Source organism: Garra rufa, chromosome 13 (genome assembly GCF_049309525.1).
Source record: "Garra rufa chromosome 13, GarRuf1.0, whole genome shotgun sequence".
Lineage (NCBI taxonomy): Eukaryota > Metazoa > Chordata > Actinopteri > Cypriniformes > Cyprinidae > Garra > Garra rufa.
In genome coordinates, this window is record NC_133373.1 from 17,357,205 (window position 1) to 17,376,184 (window position 18,980).

Sequence of the window (18,980 nt, forward strand, 5' to 3'; positions counted from 1 at the left end):
TGTAGTAAGAGCTTGCTCAAGTACAGAGGAGCTAAACCATTCATTTATTTATAAGGAATTAGCAAAATTTTACATTTTTCAATGTTTAATAGGGAGCCAGTGCAGTTTTGACAGAACTGGGCTAATATGGTTATACTTCCTAGTTCTAGTAAGAACTCTAGATGCAGCATTTTGGACCAGCTGAAGTTTATTTATTAAGCCTATTACAATAATCTAGCCTTGTGGTCATGAATGCCTGAATTGACTCTTTAATATTAAGGGCATATGTCAAAATTTAGATATATATTTTTAGGATGAAAAATGTATTTTTAAAATTGTTAGAAATGTCACTTTCCAATGAAAGATTTCTATCAAATAGCACACCCAGGTTTCTAACTGACAACATTGACAAAGCATCCATCAAGTGTTAGACAGTGTTCTAGGTTATTATGTGCAGAGATTTCTGGTCCTATAATTAAAACCTTTTTTTTTTTTTTATTCAACTATACATTATTCAGCATACCGTTTTGTGAAATGGTATATTTTGTCAGGCTGTGGAAAAATATAGAGCTGGGTATCATCAGCATAACAGTGAAAACTAACACTGTGGGCCCTATTATACAGTACATGGATCCAGCAAAAGTGGATATGGACAGGCCTAAGTGCTAAGTGCTAAGTGCAACTAAGTGCAACTGTGTCATGCGCTTCAGACCATGCGCTTAGATTATTAAAATAGGGCCCTTTGTTTCCTAAAGATATCTACCAAGAGTAGAATGTACATGGTGGAAAGCAATGGTAGTAGTACTGAGCATTGCAGGTCTCCATACTGAAGTTGTAATAGATATGACACCTTTTTTGAAAATATGAAACTTTTTTAAGATGAAAGGCTTATTAACTGCTCAACTCAATGTTTTAGGTACATATCCTAATGACAATTATGAATTAATAATACTAAGAAGAGGAAATACAACTTCTGGAAGCTCCTCTTTCAGTACCATAGTTGGTATAACGTCTGGCATACATTTTGTTGGTTTAGACAATGTAACAATTCTTCCTCTCCTATAGCAAATAATGAATAGAATTGTTCCTCATGGGGTCTATGGTGCACTGTCTGATGTGATACAGTAGCAGAGAGCTGCATGCTTATTTTCTCTCTGATAGTATTGGTCATGTTAGTAAAAAAGTAATTACTGTTGTGTTACGATTGTGTTTGTTTTCTTCTAAATAAGTTGAAAAGTAGGCAGATCGTCTAGGTTACGTAGGTAACCCTCGTTCCCTGAAGGAGGGAACGGAGACGTTACATGGGAACTCGCCTGAGAGTCCAATCACCTCTGAGCCTTATACAACAGGCCAATGAAAATTGGCGAGTGGAATTTGCATGCCAAGCCACTCCCCCGTACATACGGGTATATAAGATGGTGGCTGCAACACACTCATCAGGTTTCTTGCTGAAGAGCCGGAACGAGCCGGCGTCAGCGCGACGCCGGGGCCGTGGCAGGGGATGTAACGTCTCTGTTCCCTCCTTCAGGGAACGAGGGTTACCTACGTAACCTAGACGTTCCCCCTCAGTCGAGTCACTCCGACGTTACATGGGAACAGATCCTCTGGAACAGGCCACGGCCCAGACGCCGCGTTACGCACAGACCCACGTGCCGGTAGGCGGACGTGCCAGCAGGCAGATATGTTGCTCGGTGCGTCTGAAGTGCCGAGTGCAGTCTACGTAGATACACAAGGCCTGGACTGGACACAGCAGCGCAGAAGCTGGGTCTGCCTCCTCCATGGGCAGAGCTTGCAGGTTCACCACCTGATCGCGGAAAGGCGTGGTGGGAACCTTGGGCACATAACCGGGCCGGGGTCTCAGGATCACGTGAGAATCGGCGGGCCCGAACTCTAGGCACGAATCGTCGACAGAAAAGGCTTGAAGGTCCCCTACCCTCTTAATGGAAGCCAGAGCCGTCAGGAGCGCTGTCTTGAGGGACAGGAACTTAAGCTCAACTGACGTGAGGGGCTCAAAGGGGGCTCCCCACAGGCCCTGGAGGGCGACGGAGAGATCCCAAGAGGGTACGAGGCGCGGTCTGGGAGGATTAAGTCTCCTAGCGCCTCTAAGGAACCTAACGACCAGCGGGTGCTTACCTAGGGATGATCCATCCACTGCGTCATGATGTGCGGCAATAGCGGCAACATAGACTTTGAGCGTTGAAGGGGACAGCCTGCGCTCCAACTTCTCCTGCAGGAAGGAAAGCACGGCTGCAATTGAGCATTTCTGAGGGTCCTCTCCTCGAGAGGAGCACCAGTCGACGAACAGACCCCACCTCAGTGCGTAAGCCTGCCTGGTAGAGGGGGCTCGGGACTGAGCGATTGTGTCTATCACGGCCTGGGGAAGGCCGGCGAGGTCCGAGGCGTCCAGAGTTCCAGAGGTCGGGACATGGGTGCCAAATAGTGCCCATCCCCTGAGAAAGAAGGTCTTTCCTCAAGGGGATTTTCCAGGGAGGGGCTGCCGCGAGGGAAATGAGTTCTGGGAACCAGGTCCGGGTGGGCCAATAAGGCGCAACCAGAATAACCTGCTCCTCGTCCTCCCGGATCTTGCACAGGGTCTGCGCAAGGAGGCTCACTGGGGGAAAGGCGTACTTGAGCCCCGGAGGCCAGCAGGGATGCTCTGGCTCACAGCTGGCCTCCGGGGCTCAAGTACGCCTTGGGAAAAATGCTGCTGGCAGTGGGATGATTCGGGGGAGGCAAACAGATCTATCTGGGCCTCCCCGAAATGGCTCAAAATCAGCTGGACTGTCTCGGGGTGGAGTCGCCATTCTCCAGGGAGGGTGGACTGCCGTGAGAGCTGATCGGCTGCACGGTTGAGGTCCCAGGAAATGTAAATGGCACGTAGCGATTTCAGCCACGTTTGACTCCAGAGGAGCAGACGGTGGGCAAGTTGTGACATGCGAGGAGAGTGGAGACCGCCCTGGCGATTGATGTAGGCCACAGTCGCAGTGCTGTCGGTGCGAACAAGCACGTGCTTCTGACGCACCGTCGGTCGGAAGCGACGAAGGGCCAGAAGCACTGCCAACAACTCGAGGCAATTGATGTGCCACTGCAGTCGAGGTCCTGTCCAGGAGCCCGAAACTGCCTGCCCGTTGCAAACAGCACCCCAACCCGTGGTGGAGGCATCTGTGTAAACCACAATGTGCCTGGACACCTGTCCCAGGGGTACTCCGGCCCGAAGGAAGCAGGGTCTGACCAGGGGCTGAATAGGCGGCGACACTGCGGGGAAACGCCAATCCGGAGTGTGCCACGGTGCCATGCCCGTCTGGGGATTCGGTCGTGTAACCAGTGCTGAAGTGGTCTCATATGAAGCAAGCCGAGCGGCGTCACCGCGGCTGCAGCTGCCATATGCCCCAGGAGCCTCTGAAAAGTTTTGAGAGGAACCGCTGTCTTGTGTCTGAACAACTTCAGACATTTCAGCACCGACTGCGCACGCTCGTTGGTGAGGCGGGCTGTCATAGCGACCGAATCCAGCTCCACACCGAGAAAAGAGATCCTCTGCACTGCGGAGAGTTTGCTCTTCTCTCGGTTGACCTGAAGGCCCAGATGGCTGAGGTGCCGAAGCACCAAGTCCCTCTGCTCGCACAACAGATCCCGCGAGTCAGCTATCAAAATCCAGTCATCGAGATAGTTGAGAACACGGATGTCTGTTTTTGTGAAGTTTTGGGTACCGCCGACCCGTGGGCTGGCGGCAGCGTCAGGGTGCACAGCAACTCCCGGCCCTCCACCGGGAGCGGAGACGTAGATGTTGTCGTCGCCTGAAGAGCCATCTTCTCCACCTCTGGGTTGCCCGCGTCAGGGACGTTTCGCAGATCTCTTGCGTGTGTTCTTAGCCGGTCCCTGAGAGGCGGGCGGCGCACCTCTCCCACGGCTAGCTCGACATCGAGCCAGCCTGGCCTCGTGAAGCTCGCCGGGGGACGGAGCAGGTTTGGGTTTCTCTTTGGAGGCCGCGGGGGGGGCGCCCTCGGCGATGAGCAGGCGGAGGTTGGGCCACCGGCGGCGGGATGGAAGATTCGCGGCGGGGCAGGATGTGCTTGATCGCCTCCGTCTGCTTCTGGACTGCCGAGAACTGCTGGGCAAAGTCCTCGACAGTGTCGCCGAAGAGGCCACTCTGGGAGATGGGAGCGTCAAGAAAGCGAGCTTTGTCGGCATCTGCCATCTGGGCCAGAGTGAGACACAGGTGTCGCTCTTGGACCACAGCCATGGACATCACCTGACCAAGGGAACGCGCCGTGACCTTCGTGGCCCGGAGGGCGAAGTCGGTGGCGGCGCGGAGTTCTTCCAAAACTCCCTGGTCAGGACCACCCTCGTGCAGTTGTTTTAGCGCCTGAGCCTGGTAGACTTGGAGAGTGGCCATGGCGTGCACATAAATACTAAAAAAGCAGTGCCTATCGGCTGTCATATTTGTATAGCACTGTCCCTTTCATGCTATAGATGTTCGGTATTGCTCTGCTTGGATATGATAACCTTTTGCACAGTCTGCTGTTTGTTTTTTTATTATAAAGTTGTTTGTCGGAGATGAACACGGCCCTAGCCAGTTATAACAGAAATTATTTACATATCATGACTCCTATTCAGTCTGGTCCACATTGCATCTTATTCTGGTTCTATTTGGATGACCTCTAGGAATGCTGTTGGCAAGGTTACCTGATGATTAAAATTAGTAAATAAAAAAGTGCATATATTTACACTGAAGAGGAACTCATATGGTGAGCTTATTTAACATAGGTTTGTAAGCACACATAACTTCTTATCAACTACCTAGTGCCCTGGCAAACACTCATCTACAAAAACGAAGTGTACATAAAAATCAGCAAAGAAGTTTATAAACTCACTGTCCTGGTGCATACAGTGTACATTTGGCAGTATTCTAATGAAAGCAGAGTTTCAGATGCTATTCATATTTTCTTGGCATCTTGTTTGTTATCTTGCTATTTCTACCCTGAGCAAGAAGCATTCGTGGCCTTTGTGCAGTCATGTGGTTCAGTGGTCATGTGATGGCACACAGTTTTAGATTTGCACTCCACAACAAGTTTTTGTGCAGTATCAGCATCCTTGAGACTACACTGTAAAAAAAAAAATCCGTAAAATTATGCAATAAAATAATTAAATAAAAAATTATGCAATAAACATTAAACAACATTTGATGTAACACACAACCCTAATGTACACAAGTGATAAGAAAAAAAAAAACTATGAAGAAACATAATTAATTAAACTAAAAAACATCAAATGTGAAATGTAATGCAGGGAAATCTGGGAATGTCAATTTACGGTTATTCACTGTAAATTATACATTCTTTTTTTTACTTTTAAAAATGGTATACTACCGTAAGATGTAATGTCCTATACAGTTTTTCACTGTATACAATAGGAGAACTTTCCGTTAACCAATTAATAGGTTTTTACTGTAGTGTATTTATAGTCTTTTACTGTTAAAATCACGGTCATTTTTGCAGTGTAGGAAAATCATTATTAGAAATGAACAACCTAATTGCTTCTATTGTCCTCATTTGTAAGTCGTTTTGGATAAAAGCATCTGCTAAATGACTAAATGTAAATGTAAAACATGTCTGGTAGTTACCTCTTTCCTTGCGAGCATATTTTTTATTAGTTGCCAGCCAGCACCAGCATTTTTAATCATTTTTATAAATGCCCCCTCCAGAATATTTTGTTGCATGAATACCTTAAAATATAATATATCAAACTTATAATATATTAAAAGCAAGAGTTTCTGCTTTTAAACAAAACAAACAGTTTTTTTTTTGTCAACACTTGGATAAGTTTCCTAAAAAAGAAATATTTTTAACAAAAAGCAGAGAAAATCACTATGAATCTGATCTTTGAAAATTCTGAAATTTGATCCAGATTCAGAGTGATAATTAAAACATAGATTTATTAGATCATGTCCATCAGCTTGCAGTCCAATGCATCTTTTTTGTGTGTGCTTGACATTTTGTTCAGTAGGCAGTTTTAATTTAAAAGCTGTTGAATGTTAGATGATCATGTCAGCTTAAATGTGCATTAGCAGTGTTTCTATCACTTGTTTCTGCTTCTTTTTCACTTGTTTTTGGATTTGGAAATTTACTGTTTCAGAAGATGGGTAATAAGGTCCCTACTTTGTAACAGTGAAAACACGGATTACCGGAAAATTCTGTCAATGCCAAAGAAATGTTGTTTCAAGTTAAATTAGCTCAGTCCGTCATCACTTATCGGTGTATTCATATTTGCAGACAATAATTTTATCAAAGCAAATGTCATTAACAACATCTGAACTTGCCTGAATATCCATAAATATTCTCTTTTTAGCAAGCCTTCAACTGTTGTTATAGTTTATGGGAAATAAATGTTTTAAAATAAACAATGCTACAAAAGTCAGGCAATGCTGACATTTGACATAACAGTTGTTAGATATCTATTGTCGAATTTTGCTGAACACAAAAAAGGGCATCTCTGGGTTAGTTGTAAATCCTTTAAATCTCGAAGTTGTTGCCATCTCTAAAATGCCAGTCCTATGTTTTATTACAGGCTCAGTCTGTCACTTTTTTTGTTTGTACACTCTTCTGAACAAGGTTTCTTTGTTAAAAACAACAGGTGATTCCTCAGATGGCTGCCTTCTTGAACAATCCATTGTGTTAATGTTGCTCATTAGTTATGGTTACAAGCTGTCAAAAATATTAACACACCTCTGATCGCTCCATGCATGCGCAGTGATAGCTGGACCTTCTTTTTTTTTTTTTGCTTACAGATTACCACACAAAGACACTTCATGTAAAACAGCTCAGAGTATACATACTTGTTATAAGCTCACCATTGTGAATCAGTGTAAGACAAGGAGACCATTTTGATTTTTTTTATGTACTTGCTCAATAATTGATTCTTGTTTACTGAGATCTGTGAGCCGATACAAATAATAACAATACCAATTTAGTATCAATATGTTACACCCCTAATGACCTATGTATAATTTTTATAGTGTTAACATGGATATGTTTAGAAAATACAGTACTAAAATATATTCACAGTTATGTTGTAACAACTCTGTATTTTCTCCTCTGCAATGTATTGATTTTCTCCAATGACACATCTCTTCATCTCACCCCCAGCTGTGTCAGTTGGTACTTCTCACTACGTGTCTACGTGTTTCTACTTAGTGGGACTTCTCATTAATCCCGGGCCTAATGCAGCAGCAAGATCCCTATAACATGCCAAGACACTGAGCATAGATAGATTTGGGTCCACTCCCCACTCCCAGAGCCCAATCGATATTCAGCAGCCCCCATGCTCACAGAGGGAGAGAGTAAAGACAGAGAGCCTACAGAGTTGTTAAAGGCCGGCTTTGATTATAAATGGCACTCTGGGGACAGAGGATGGCCCCCAGATAAGGTGATAAAGTGAGAGTGTAGCTTTAGATAATGTATCTGAGTCTGTGGACTTCCCTACTCACACTATCCTTCTGCACATTATTTTCCATTATACTGCTATCGATCGGCTAGAGGTAATGGCCATTGGAATCATAACCCGAGGCATAACTACATTCCAGCGCAGGAAAAGTTGATTGGAGGAAAGAAACAGAAGCGCTGAGAAAACATTTTCTGGGTTTTGGCTTTGAAGAGGCTTTGTATTTTTGTTTCACCAGGGACTAGAGAAGGAACATTTTGTTCCCCTCATCTAATTGTAGGATAACTATGGTGTCTTGGAATTTGGATTGTGGTGTCAGGATGTTAGTTTGCTCTTTAAAATGGGATTTATTTGAATACAAGCATACATAAGTGGCCATTTTATGTCTGAAAGTAGCCCTAGTATTTAGCGAAATGCCTCGGCGACTGTAGTTTTTCTTCTGTGTTGAAGTACTGTATTTCCTATTAAAACAGGAAGTTGGGGTGGGGCATACTGAAGAGCTTGGCCAATGATGTTTAGTTTTTCCTAATCTCAGAGCTCATGTTGGGTCTGTTTTGAAAGGTATATACTGTAATGTTCAAAACTATTTCTCTCAACAAAATGAATAGGATTGTTTACTTATGGAAACCTACTGCTCCACTGGCACATTTCTGCAACACAGATAATAAGGAAGCGTGGGATAATTAGGGTTGATGGTAGGTCGGTGCTGATCTGGGCCAGATTATAGGTAGAGAAAAGAAATGTGATAATGTTATTGTCGTTGAAATAAAGATCTCTTTCCGGAGTTCATCACTCTCTCTCTCTCTCTCTCTCTCTCTCTCTCTCTCTCTCTCTCTCTCTCTCTCTCTCTCTCTCTCTGCAGTAGTACGAAGTAAGAAGGGCACCTGTGTTGATTTACTGTCAAATCTTCCAGGATTATCTGTAATCCTGGAGCTTCAAAATCTGTTTGCTGACAGCTGTGTTCTCTAACAGAACTGCTGTTTGCTGTGCACATAGTGTCCTATATAGCAGCAAGAGTTCTTTCTTTAAGGAGGAAAAGAAGGAAAAAGCCTTTTAATTTTCCGCTTGAGTGAATTTCAATTTACAGTTCTTCTCGGTTTGTATTGTGTTGTATTTGGCTATAATGCATAGCTGACTCTATATGTGAGTCTTTGCCTTGGTAAATAGGCACAATATCACAGTACATCCTTTGAATGTCTTCTAATGTATTCTAGTGTACTGAGGGATTTTGCTTTTAAATAGCTATGTTATTTTTACCAATAGGTCCAAAGCATATACAGTAATTTATAAAAAGGACTTTGACAATGTTGCATTTGTTTTTTGCTTCTTTTTTTAATGCAAAAATTATACTTGATTTTTTTTTACTTATAATTTTACACACAAATGCAGTACAGTATTACAAATGTTTACAAATGACCTACATTGCTACATTTATTATTATTATTATTATTATTATTATTTATTTGTTTGTTTGATTGTTTGAAATACTATTAATTGTTTTTATGCTTTGATAAATATATTATATACAGGGGCCACATATTTCTCTACTGGATACTTAGGTTTAAATGTATCACAAATTTGAAAATATCAAAACAAATCAAATCATAATATAAAAAAATAAATAAATAAATAAAATAATAATAATAATAATAATAATAATAATAATAATAATAATAATAATAATAATAATAATAATAATAAATCCTTTACTCCAGAAACTAATTTATCTGAGCCATTTTTGGAATGACTTCTAACCAGCTGGATTCAAAGTGATTTTAATGTATTACGAAATTACCGCAGGTTACTTCATGTTAATTATGATGATATTCACTAGCGTTTGACATGCAGAAGGTGTCCAATACATTTACAACCTGTTAAATATTTAGATTGATGTGTCTAATTCTCTAAATTAAATACCACTTAATTTGATATTTTGTTACCGTTTGGTTTGCTGTTTTTCTTCATATTTATAGTATGATTAATTTAGTTTTTACTTCATTATAGTCCAATAAAAAAAAGGTAGAGGCAGCAGTATTTTTTGATTGTCTTACATTAATTTGATGTGTTTCCCCAATTTTAGGTGGTCTACAAAAACAATGACATACGACTGGAACTCTCTCGCCTAGCCCGCATCGCAGACCCCAAGATGAAGCTACAAGGAGACGTGGTGTTTAAATGTGAGAATGTCCCCACCCTAGACCCTATCTCCTTTGAGGCACCAGAATCCTTCCTCAGCCTGCCCAAGTGGAACACCAAGCGTGTGGGCTCCATTTCCTTTGACTTTCGCACCTCAGAGCCCAACGGACTAATCCTTTTTACGCAAGGTAAACCCCAGGACAAAAAAGATTCTCGTAGCCAGAGGAGCAACAAAGTGGACTTCTTCGCTGTAGAGCTTCTAGATGGAAATCTCTATCTTCTGCTGGACATGGGATCAGGAACGATTAAAGTTAAAGCCACACAGAGTAAGGTCAATGATGGAGTTTGGCACCATGTGGACATCCAGAGAGATGGAAGATCAGGTGAGTAGATTCATTTTCTCCAGAGCATAAGGTTTATTCAGGATCAAGCTTAGCATCTTCAGATCTGTGTGATGCTCAAAAAGGTGCTTTCTAATATATATATATATATATATATATATTTTTTTTTTTTTTAATTATTTTTTTTATGTATTTATTTTAATAATTTTTCTGTTATAATTTTTCAAAAGCGCTTGAGGATATCATGTTGTGGTTTTTTTTTGTATCTGTGTGTCATGCCTAATGACACCCTTTAGACATGACTATATTCTAGGGGTGGGCATAGATTATTTTTTTTTAATCTAGATTAGGGATGGCGAAAACTAAAAAATTTCTTGACCGACCACCGAGCCTCATTAGCCGGTTGAAACCGGTTAACCGATTAGTTTAAAATATGGTACGCTATTTGAAATAACAGCCATTTCGAGCCGCGCCTGCAATTTCGAAACTCTGTCGCATCTGGCCGCGATCACACCGAACGCGTCTTTTAGTTCTAAAAACGCGAGGCGCACAGCACTGCCTTTTTTTTGGTGACTTTTAATAAAAGAGCGTGCTGCGTTTTTTTAATGTTGATAAGCAACGACCAAAACAGCTGTCCTGTCAGTCAAATCAAAGGATTATAGCGCGAGCACTCTAAAATCTTAGTTTTATGCTGTTAAGTAAACTGTCATATTAGCAGAAACCCTAAATAATACAGCTCCGGGTTACCCACGATAGACACCAAAGCAACCGTAAAATTCCGTCACCACAACAGAAGGCCCGCCTCTCCATTCATTCGATTGGACAATGGAAAAGAACGCGAATGACGTTGGGCGTTTTTCCGCTCAGTTGATTTTTTTTTTTCAACTTCACGCGCTCAGAGCGCTCCTGCATAAACGCGAGGCGCAGCAGGCGGTGAAAACGCGAGGCGCCTGGGCGCATAAGCAGCGCGTAGAACGCTCACTGCCAACAGAAAACCATTCAAAAGAGGCGCCTCCAACTGCAAAAACGCGTTCGGTGTGATCGCGGCCTCTATCTGCCGCTCTGCCTCCCGCACACACACACACACACACACACACACACACACCGCCACTCACGTCACTTTTTTAAAATCCCCTACGGCGCGAAACATGAGTCCCGCAAACGCAGCGCCGAAGAGCTTGTTGTATGTAATCGTAGGACAAATGGCTCCTTAGTTTCAAATGGTTTGGGTACAAGGTGATCGCTTTGAAAATAAAGGCGTTTGTCTAGGTTAGAAGCTTATTTGAAACATTGCCACGGCTCATTTAAGAAAATGACAGCTCCGAAGAGATGCCGCTTTAGTTGAGGTAATGTTAGTGCTAACCATAATAAAGAAAGATGATGATCATCATCACCTTATCGGTTACCACTGAAATGTAGATGTAATGTATTCCAAATCTAAGCCCATCTTATGCGGAATGTTGCCTAATAGACTGCAACATGATAAAACCAATGGATAAAACAGGCACCTTCAGAATGCGTAAAAGACGCACCGGCACTTTTTTTTTTTAACCGACTACCGACAACTTTGACCGGTTAACGTTGATACGGTCAACCACCGGTCAAACGGTCATCGGTTAACATCCCTAATCTAGATTAATCTAGATTAAATCTTGGAATTAATCTAGATTAATCTAGATTAAAATGGCTAATTTGAATTCTGCTGAAGGCATTTTCAGAATATGTGTGCTACCCAAATAATGACTAAAAGTAAGTTTTTGAGAACGGGCCAGGTGACGCATTAGACCAGGCGCTCATCTCCTGTTTCCAAAATGCATCACAAACTGCTTGACAATTGCATTTACAACATAATTACCTATACAAATTTATGTAACCAAGTACTTCTGCGCAAAAGGATGCACGACCTGCGCGTTGCCGGTAAATACACAGACGTGCACGGGCATGGATTTCTCCGTGCTTCGATTAAACTGCGTTGCTTTTAGAAGCGTCAATTCAGTTGTTGCATATAGTTTAATGTCTTTATTTCGGGATTATCAAAGTAAATTATAACTCAAACTTGAGATTTTACTGGGGCACAGCAGATTTTCATTGGGACACGTGCCCCAGTAAAAAGTGTCTAACAACGCACGCACCTGCCCTGAAGCGGCTTCATAACTTCATGTTTGCACGTCTCATTTGATGTGGTAATTTCACAGAAGTTGAAGACTCGTTCCCGCCTCCTACAGTGCAATTCGTATAAGGCATACGTCATCCGCGCTAAAATATCAAAGTGAAAGTCATCATAGCTTACATAGTTTAGACCCAGCTCCCAACCCAACTTTGAGAATAGATTAACGGCGATATTTTTTTTATCGGCGATATTTTTTTTATCGCCCGATAAGAGTCTCACGTTAACGCAGCACGTTAACGCCGATAACGGCCCACCACTACTATATTCACAGTTTTTTTTTTTTTAATTGTAAAGCTTAAAGTTTCTGCTTTGGCATCAGACTGCCAATTTTAAAAGACTGTTGGAGTAACTTCTGCAAAGTTTTAAAAAGACATCTAAATTGCCAACAAATTGTATGTAAAAAGAAGTCAATAATGTACCACTTTAATCCACGAAAATAATCTATTCTCAATTGTAACTTAATGGCGTCATTTCTTTCTAAACTTCTCTGTATTAAGCGCTATTAGGCTTGAATCTAAATCATTTTCACAGCAGACGACAAAGTGCACAGTCAAAGTCTTCAATAAAAAGTAATCTAGCATAATAAATGTATGGATTTTTTTTTCCTTGAGTATAGGAGAAACTGTTTAGTGGCAGACTACAGTGCATAATTAGAGCTGCCATCATTGTTTTGTCACAAACTTCATATCTGAAAATGGGCTCTTCTCCACATTAGAGTCACAAGAGGGTGGCTGATATTGTATGCCTCTGGTCATGTTATACAGAGGAGTCCAAAAGTCTGAAACAACACTCAAAATCTGATCTGACATTTCTTACATTTAAACCTGGAAATAGACAGAAAACGTTTGGGTTATGAAAATTTTAGAACAAATATAACTAACTTGTAATTGTATTTTGTGTTGTATTTTGTTCTTAACAAAATATGCTGTTTAACCAATTACTTCAGCCAATTCATGTTACAAAAAAAAAAAAAAAAAAAAAATCAACATCAACAGAAGCCATCTTTGCAGAAACTGCATCTGACATGGCAGCCGTGGCCTAATGGTTAGAGTGTTGGACTTGTAATCCAAAGGTTGCAGGTTCGAGTCTCAGGTCCGGCAGGTATTGTAGGTGGGGGGAGTGAATAACCAGCACTCTCTTCACCCTCAATATCACGACTGAGGTGAGTCCCTTGAGCAAGGCACCGTACCCCCAACTGCTCCCCGGGTGCCGCAGCAATGGCTGCCCACTGCTTCAGGGTGTGTGTTCACTACTGTGTGTGTGCACTTGGATGGGTTAAATGCAGAGCACAAATTCCTAGTATGGGTCACCATACTTGGCCTCACTTCACCTCCTGTAATTTCCTTCCTTTCATTTATGTTTATTTACACAGGCTATTTAATAATAATGTAAATAATAAAAGAATGCTCAATGCTAAAATAATCCTTGTTTTTCTAATGTAATTTTTAATCATGACAGTCGTAATAGATTTAGTTTTGGTAAATAGGTTGTACATGTATAATAGCCATCATGCAACTCCCTAGAAACTTGTATTTCTCAGCAACAAAGGAAGACAGATATATAGACATGTGGGTGTTGAGAGACCAAGAATACTTGCATAATAAAGACCAGCAGAGGATCTCAGAGTGCCCCCTCAATCTGCCAGTGCCTCCACACTGAACTCTATTGATGTTTCTATTCTGAAACTCCTGCCTGCCTGTGTCCTTTAGTACATCATTGTGTGAGAGCACTTTAATAAACACACACATACACAAAAATGCCCATATCTATATATTTCTATATTTATTACCTTTTTAATCTTGGTTCTCACTGGTTAGCAGTATTCTGTGGTTAAATATTTTTATAATGACTGTGTACTTATTTCTGAGTTTTTTTCAGCGTATCATTGTTTTCTTTTGGCTGAGCTTTTTTAGTAATTCCTGACAGCCTGTTTTTCTTTTTAACAGGTATCATCTCTGTGAACAGCCGTCGGACTCCATTCACTGCCAGTGGAGAGAATGAGATGCTAGACCTGGAGGGTGACCTATATCTCGGAGGTCTCCCAGACAATCGCGTCGGCCTGGTGCTTCCCACCGAACTGTGGACCGCTATGTTGAACTATGGCTATGTGGGCTGCATCCGTGATCTCTTCATAGACGGACGCAGTAAAGACATTCGCCAGATCGCAGAGGCACAGAACGGAGTTGGAATCAAGTCATCCTGCAGCAAAGTAACAGGCAAACAGTGTGACAGCAACCCCTGCAAAAACAATGGCATCTGCAAAGAGGGCTGGAACCGCTTCATCTGTGACTGCACTGGAACCGGATACTGGGATCGAACCTGTGAGAGAGGTGAGTATTGCCATTGTTAATCTTGCATAGCCTGACTTTCTGTATGATTTTTGTCTGTGAATGGACCGTGATTTAATTATATATAAGGTTATATAAGGTGATTCAATAACAGAATTCCTGAACTTAACTGTGAACATTGTCTTCTGGTGAGATGCAGGAATTCAATCAATGCAATCCTCACAGTACATTATAGATATTTTCTAGACATATACACTGGTTGTATGTTGCAGTGCACCCCATTAACACAATCAAACCTTCGAAAATAGCTAATTGATCACTCCTTTCTTTAAATTTATGAATGTCTTTGTATTATTATTATTTTTTAATTTTCATTTCATTATATATATTACAGTGCATTATAGGTATTTTCTAGACGTGTACACCAGTTGTACAGTCATTTTTGCGATGCATGATAGGATTGAATGAATAATGTACACTATGGTTTCAGTCATTACCTAAATGCCTGTCCCCTGAAATAATACACCATGTCACGGTACCAAAATTTCAGTATTCGGTACCAATACCAGTGAAAATCCACGGTTCTCTGTACCAATTTCGGTACCAAAGTAAAACGCAATAACATTAATTGAACAACACACTATTTTTTATTAATAAAGTTAAAGAAAAATAAAATGTGCAAAAACCAATGTCATTCGTTATACTTATCTAAATTTAGTTTCAGGTTTTTCCAAGTAATAAAAGTATTTCAAGGATTGTAAACATTTTAATAATTAAATAACAAATAAATAAATTACAGGCATTCAAAAAATGTACACAAGCTTCATCCAAAAGTTTGTTTCTGCTGCTTCTAAAAACATCTGTACTGTTGTCTGTTTTAGAGTTTGCTGGGGTGTTTCATGATCTTTCTCAATCTGCAGCTGTAAAAAGAAAATATAATACATTTAAGTAAAGCAGTGGGCTAAGTCTGACCAGATGCAACATTAGATCATTGACACCAGCAAAAATGTTAATTTTCAGTAAATAACAAACCTCAGCATTTATAATAAATTTAGATAAGATTACATATATTAAGTTAACTGTCTATAACAGATAGAAACTGCAGTATTGAAAACTCTTTACAATACGATTTAATTTGTTAGACAACATGACCTTACAAAAAAAACAGTAGTTATATGGCAATTATTCTTCTTAAGGTTAGGCTCATTTCAACATTTACTAATCCATAAAATCATGTTAAACTGTTAAACATGAACAAACATGAATGATCATGTGTTTGTATTGAATAACATTTTGAATTAATGTTGTAAAAATATATTGTTCACTTAAGTTTGTTAGATAATGCATGAATTTGATCTTATTGTAAAGTATGACAAAACTAAACTGGAGATCAAACGTGTTTTATTTGACTGTACTTTTATTTAATCCAAACTGCGTTCATATTTAATAATAAAAAGCTTTATAAACCTGCTAGAGTTATCCAGCCAAGAATAAGAACGTTTTCTGACAGACTGATATTAAGGACATAAACATTGTTAACGATACATTTGTACATTCTTTAACACACATATTTTGGATAAACAGGTCATTTGTGTGTATAAATAGTACATATATCATGTCTTTCTTTTTTCTTTTACCCTAATAAAAATTATGGGAGCGTTAAATAGCTCAAAATCGTTCTAAGGCCCAGCATATTAGCGTTAGCTGCTTATGCTAATGATTAACTACATTACAATCTGACATTCAAATTAAAATATGCAATAATGTTCTTAACAGAAGCTCTAAATATGAAATTAAATTGAAACATAACGTACTTGAACTCTTTAATTTGATCCTGCAGTCAGCCTTCACTGTGTTTTGTTCAGTTTGATGCATTTCCTTCTTTTGAGAGAACCTAGACGATCTATGATGTTCGCCTTCTTCAGCCGAAAATCGAAAATGTTTGGAGCATGCCTGGCTCTTCCTTGTCAGCAAGTGGATTCAGAGCGACCGCATCAGCAGCAGCGCCGAAGACAGCGCAAGTGCGCAGTGCGCACCTTTTAGATAGCGCGTCAAGAACCGGGTCGACTGGATAGTCGTTACCACCGGTACTAAAGAAAACCTGGAACCGTAACATTTTAATTTTTTTAGTACCAACTTGGTAACGAAGTACCGGGACTTTTGACAACACTAGTAGGGACTACAACAAGGTTCTTCCTGGGGTTGTGATGTCACAAACTCTAAAATTTGCATAAACCATGCCCCAGGGAACACGCAATAAAGGGGGTGAAATCATGTTGCACACACAACATGGTTAGCGAATTACAACACACTGGGCCAGCTAACCAATCTGAGCCCATTGCATATTTATGAGAGAGGGGCTTCAACAGTGGTGTAGAATGAAGGTAAAATATGTGAGAAAGATTTTTTTTAAATAAAGCATGAACACATCACAGTGCACCCTATTAACACAATCAAGCCTTAGAAAATAGCTGTTTGACCACCTGTTTTAAAAACTTAATTAAAAAAAAATCTCTCTCTCTCTCTCTCTCTCTCTCTCTCTCTCTCTCTCTATATATATATATATATATATATATATATACATTTGCAATAGGCTACGTGCACGTAACTAAGGAGTTCTACTTCCGCCGCCTTGAGTGTGCGGTCGACCATTTCCGGTTTGCGGCAGGTTTTGATTGCGAAACATGGCATATTTCACTCGTTGTTTACAAGGCTTCCCGAAAATTGATGTGAACGATGTCCACAGGATTGTTGACCACTCTTCACCTGCACCCGGTTGCAAGCGTGTAAAAGGATTTCGATTGTACATATCAAGTTACATCCACAACTTTGAAGGTGAGTAGAGATAACAGTTACCTCAGCTGTAAGCGACTAGATCAGCTGTTAGCGTTAGACATTGACTAGCTAGCAGGAAGTATTTTAACTCGCATTAAATCATGTCAATATTACAACATACTTTATTACTGTTATTAAATACCTTGTAATGTTAATATGATTATCAACTGGTTGTGTGTATTTTTCATTTGGGTTTTGTATTTCCTCTCAGTGTCCAAGAAAGATCCAGTGACAGGAGTAACGTTAGTGTGTGTGAGGGGGTTTTGTCATCCGTCAATGGACAGATCTAAACCACCTCACAGTTTAAGTGTAGGATAATTGTAGTGTTAAGATGGTTACCCATGTTCCTGGGTTAGTCGTGTTCTTTTGTTTATTTTCTCTAGGTTAACCATGTTCATTTCGTTGACCATGTCCCCCATTCACGTCAAAAACGACCAGTGTACGCTTAGTTAATACTATGTTTTCACTAACAGCAATCAGTGTTGTAGTAGCAATGTAGTGGTGTAGGTGTAGTATAGTTTGTTTTTCCAGGTATGCTGAACATCCCATGTGAAAGGTGAAACACATAAGATAGGTATAGAAGTGTATGTAAATCTGCTAAGTCTAAGGATTCTGAGTGTACCTGCAAATTAAACTGCTCCACTGACCACATTAAAAGAAAAACATTAATCCCTTTACTAACAGTGTTTACAAGAAAAAAAGTTAAGTTTTTACTAGCTAACAGTGTATAAAAATAAATAGTAGTTTACTTGAGTATTCCATATAAATATATGACAAATCAGTTATGCTACTCCTGTTTAAATATATTTTTTAAACATCTTGTTGCAGGTGGGGCTGAAGGACTCAATCCCTGTTGAGCTGGCCCATCACAGCTGTACATGTGTAGCTGGATCAGTGCTCTGTAACCATGGTGTGGCTCTACTTTTCCAGTCTGCATATTATTCTCAGCTAGACATTCCAGTTGTTCCACCAGTGCTGAGCTGTACGGAGAGTGAACAACAGTGGCACAAGCCAAGAACCCTGGCAAGTCTTGGAATAATGTAACAATTTCAATACTTCATCTACACACACACACATATCACATACACTCATCATTGTTTATGGCCTATATTCACAGGGTGTTAAACCAGATCCCGTCGAGAAGATGGCTGGATGGATCCCAAAAGAAAGTACTGAATTCGGCTTTGTGGAAATAAAATTTCCAAACATTAAGAGCTATGTGGATTATCCACATCTGAAAATGAAAGACGGCAACTTGGAATTGAAGCAGGGTCATGGCTACTACTGGCAGGTGCAGGGTCAGCTGCTCTTAACAGGGATGGAGTGGTGCGATTTTGTGGTGTTTGCGGAGGAAGACACCCTGATTCAAAGAATATACTGGGACAGTGGTGTGATGCAAAAAATAAGAGAGAGAGCAGACTTCTTTTTTTTTCTACACATACCTACATGCATATCTGCAGTAATAAAATGAATTATCAGTAAACAATATCTGTCTTTGTTCTTGTTGATATCTCATTATAGTGTGAGGCCTTCAAGTGGGTTGTATTAAAGTTAATTTAAATTTGTCAAGTTACTAATCAGTGTTATAACACAGGATTGACCACTTGCCTTAAAGTGTACACAGCATAGGTGAACCTACACCAATGTATTGCTAGAAGTTAAACTAATATTCAATGAGTCAGGCCCACTTTGGGGAAATTAAACAACACAAAGGGAGACCAAGTTAATATAGATTTCAAATAAATAATTTATTAATTAAAAAAAAGTCAGTAAATGTAAGCCAAAACTAAATTG

At 40.4% G+C, this 18,980-nt stretch overlaps 1 protein-coding gene across 1 annotated transcript in view; it reads left to right on the forward strand.

Moving 5' to 3' along the window:
• LOC141348426 (neurexin-3b-like) overlaps window positions 1-18,980 on the forward strand; it is a 97,474-nt gene that overhangs the window by 14,346 nt on the left and 64,148 nt on the right. Inside the window, exons 5-6 of the mRNA XM_073852736.1 lie at window positions 9,497-9,935; window positions 14,010-14,393. Of these exons, the coding sequence (XP_073708837.1) occupies window positions 9,497-9,935; window positions 14,010-14,393 (823 nt within the window). The remainder of the gene's footprint in view (window positions 1-9,496; window positions 9,936-14,009; window positions 14,394-18,980) is intronic.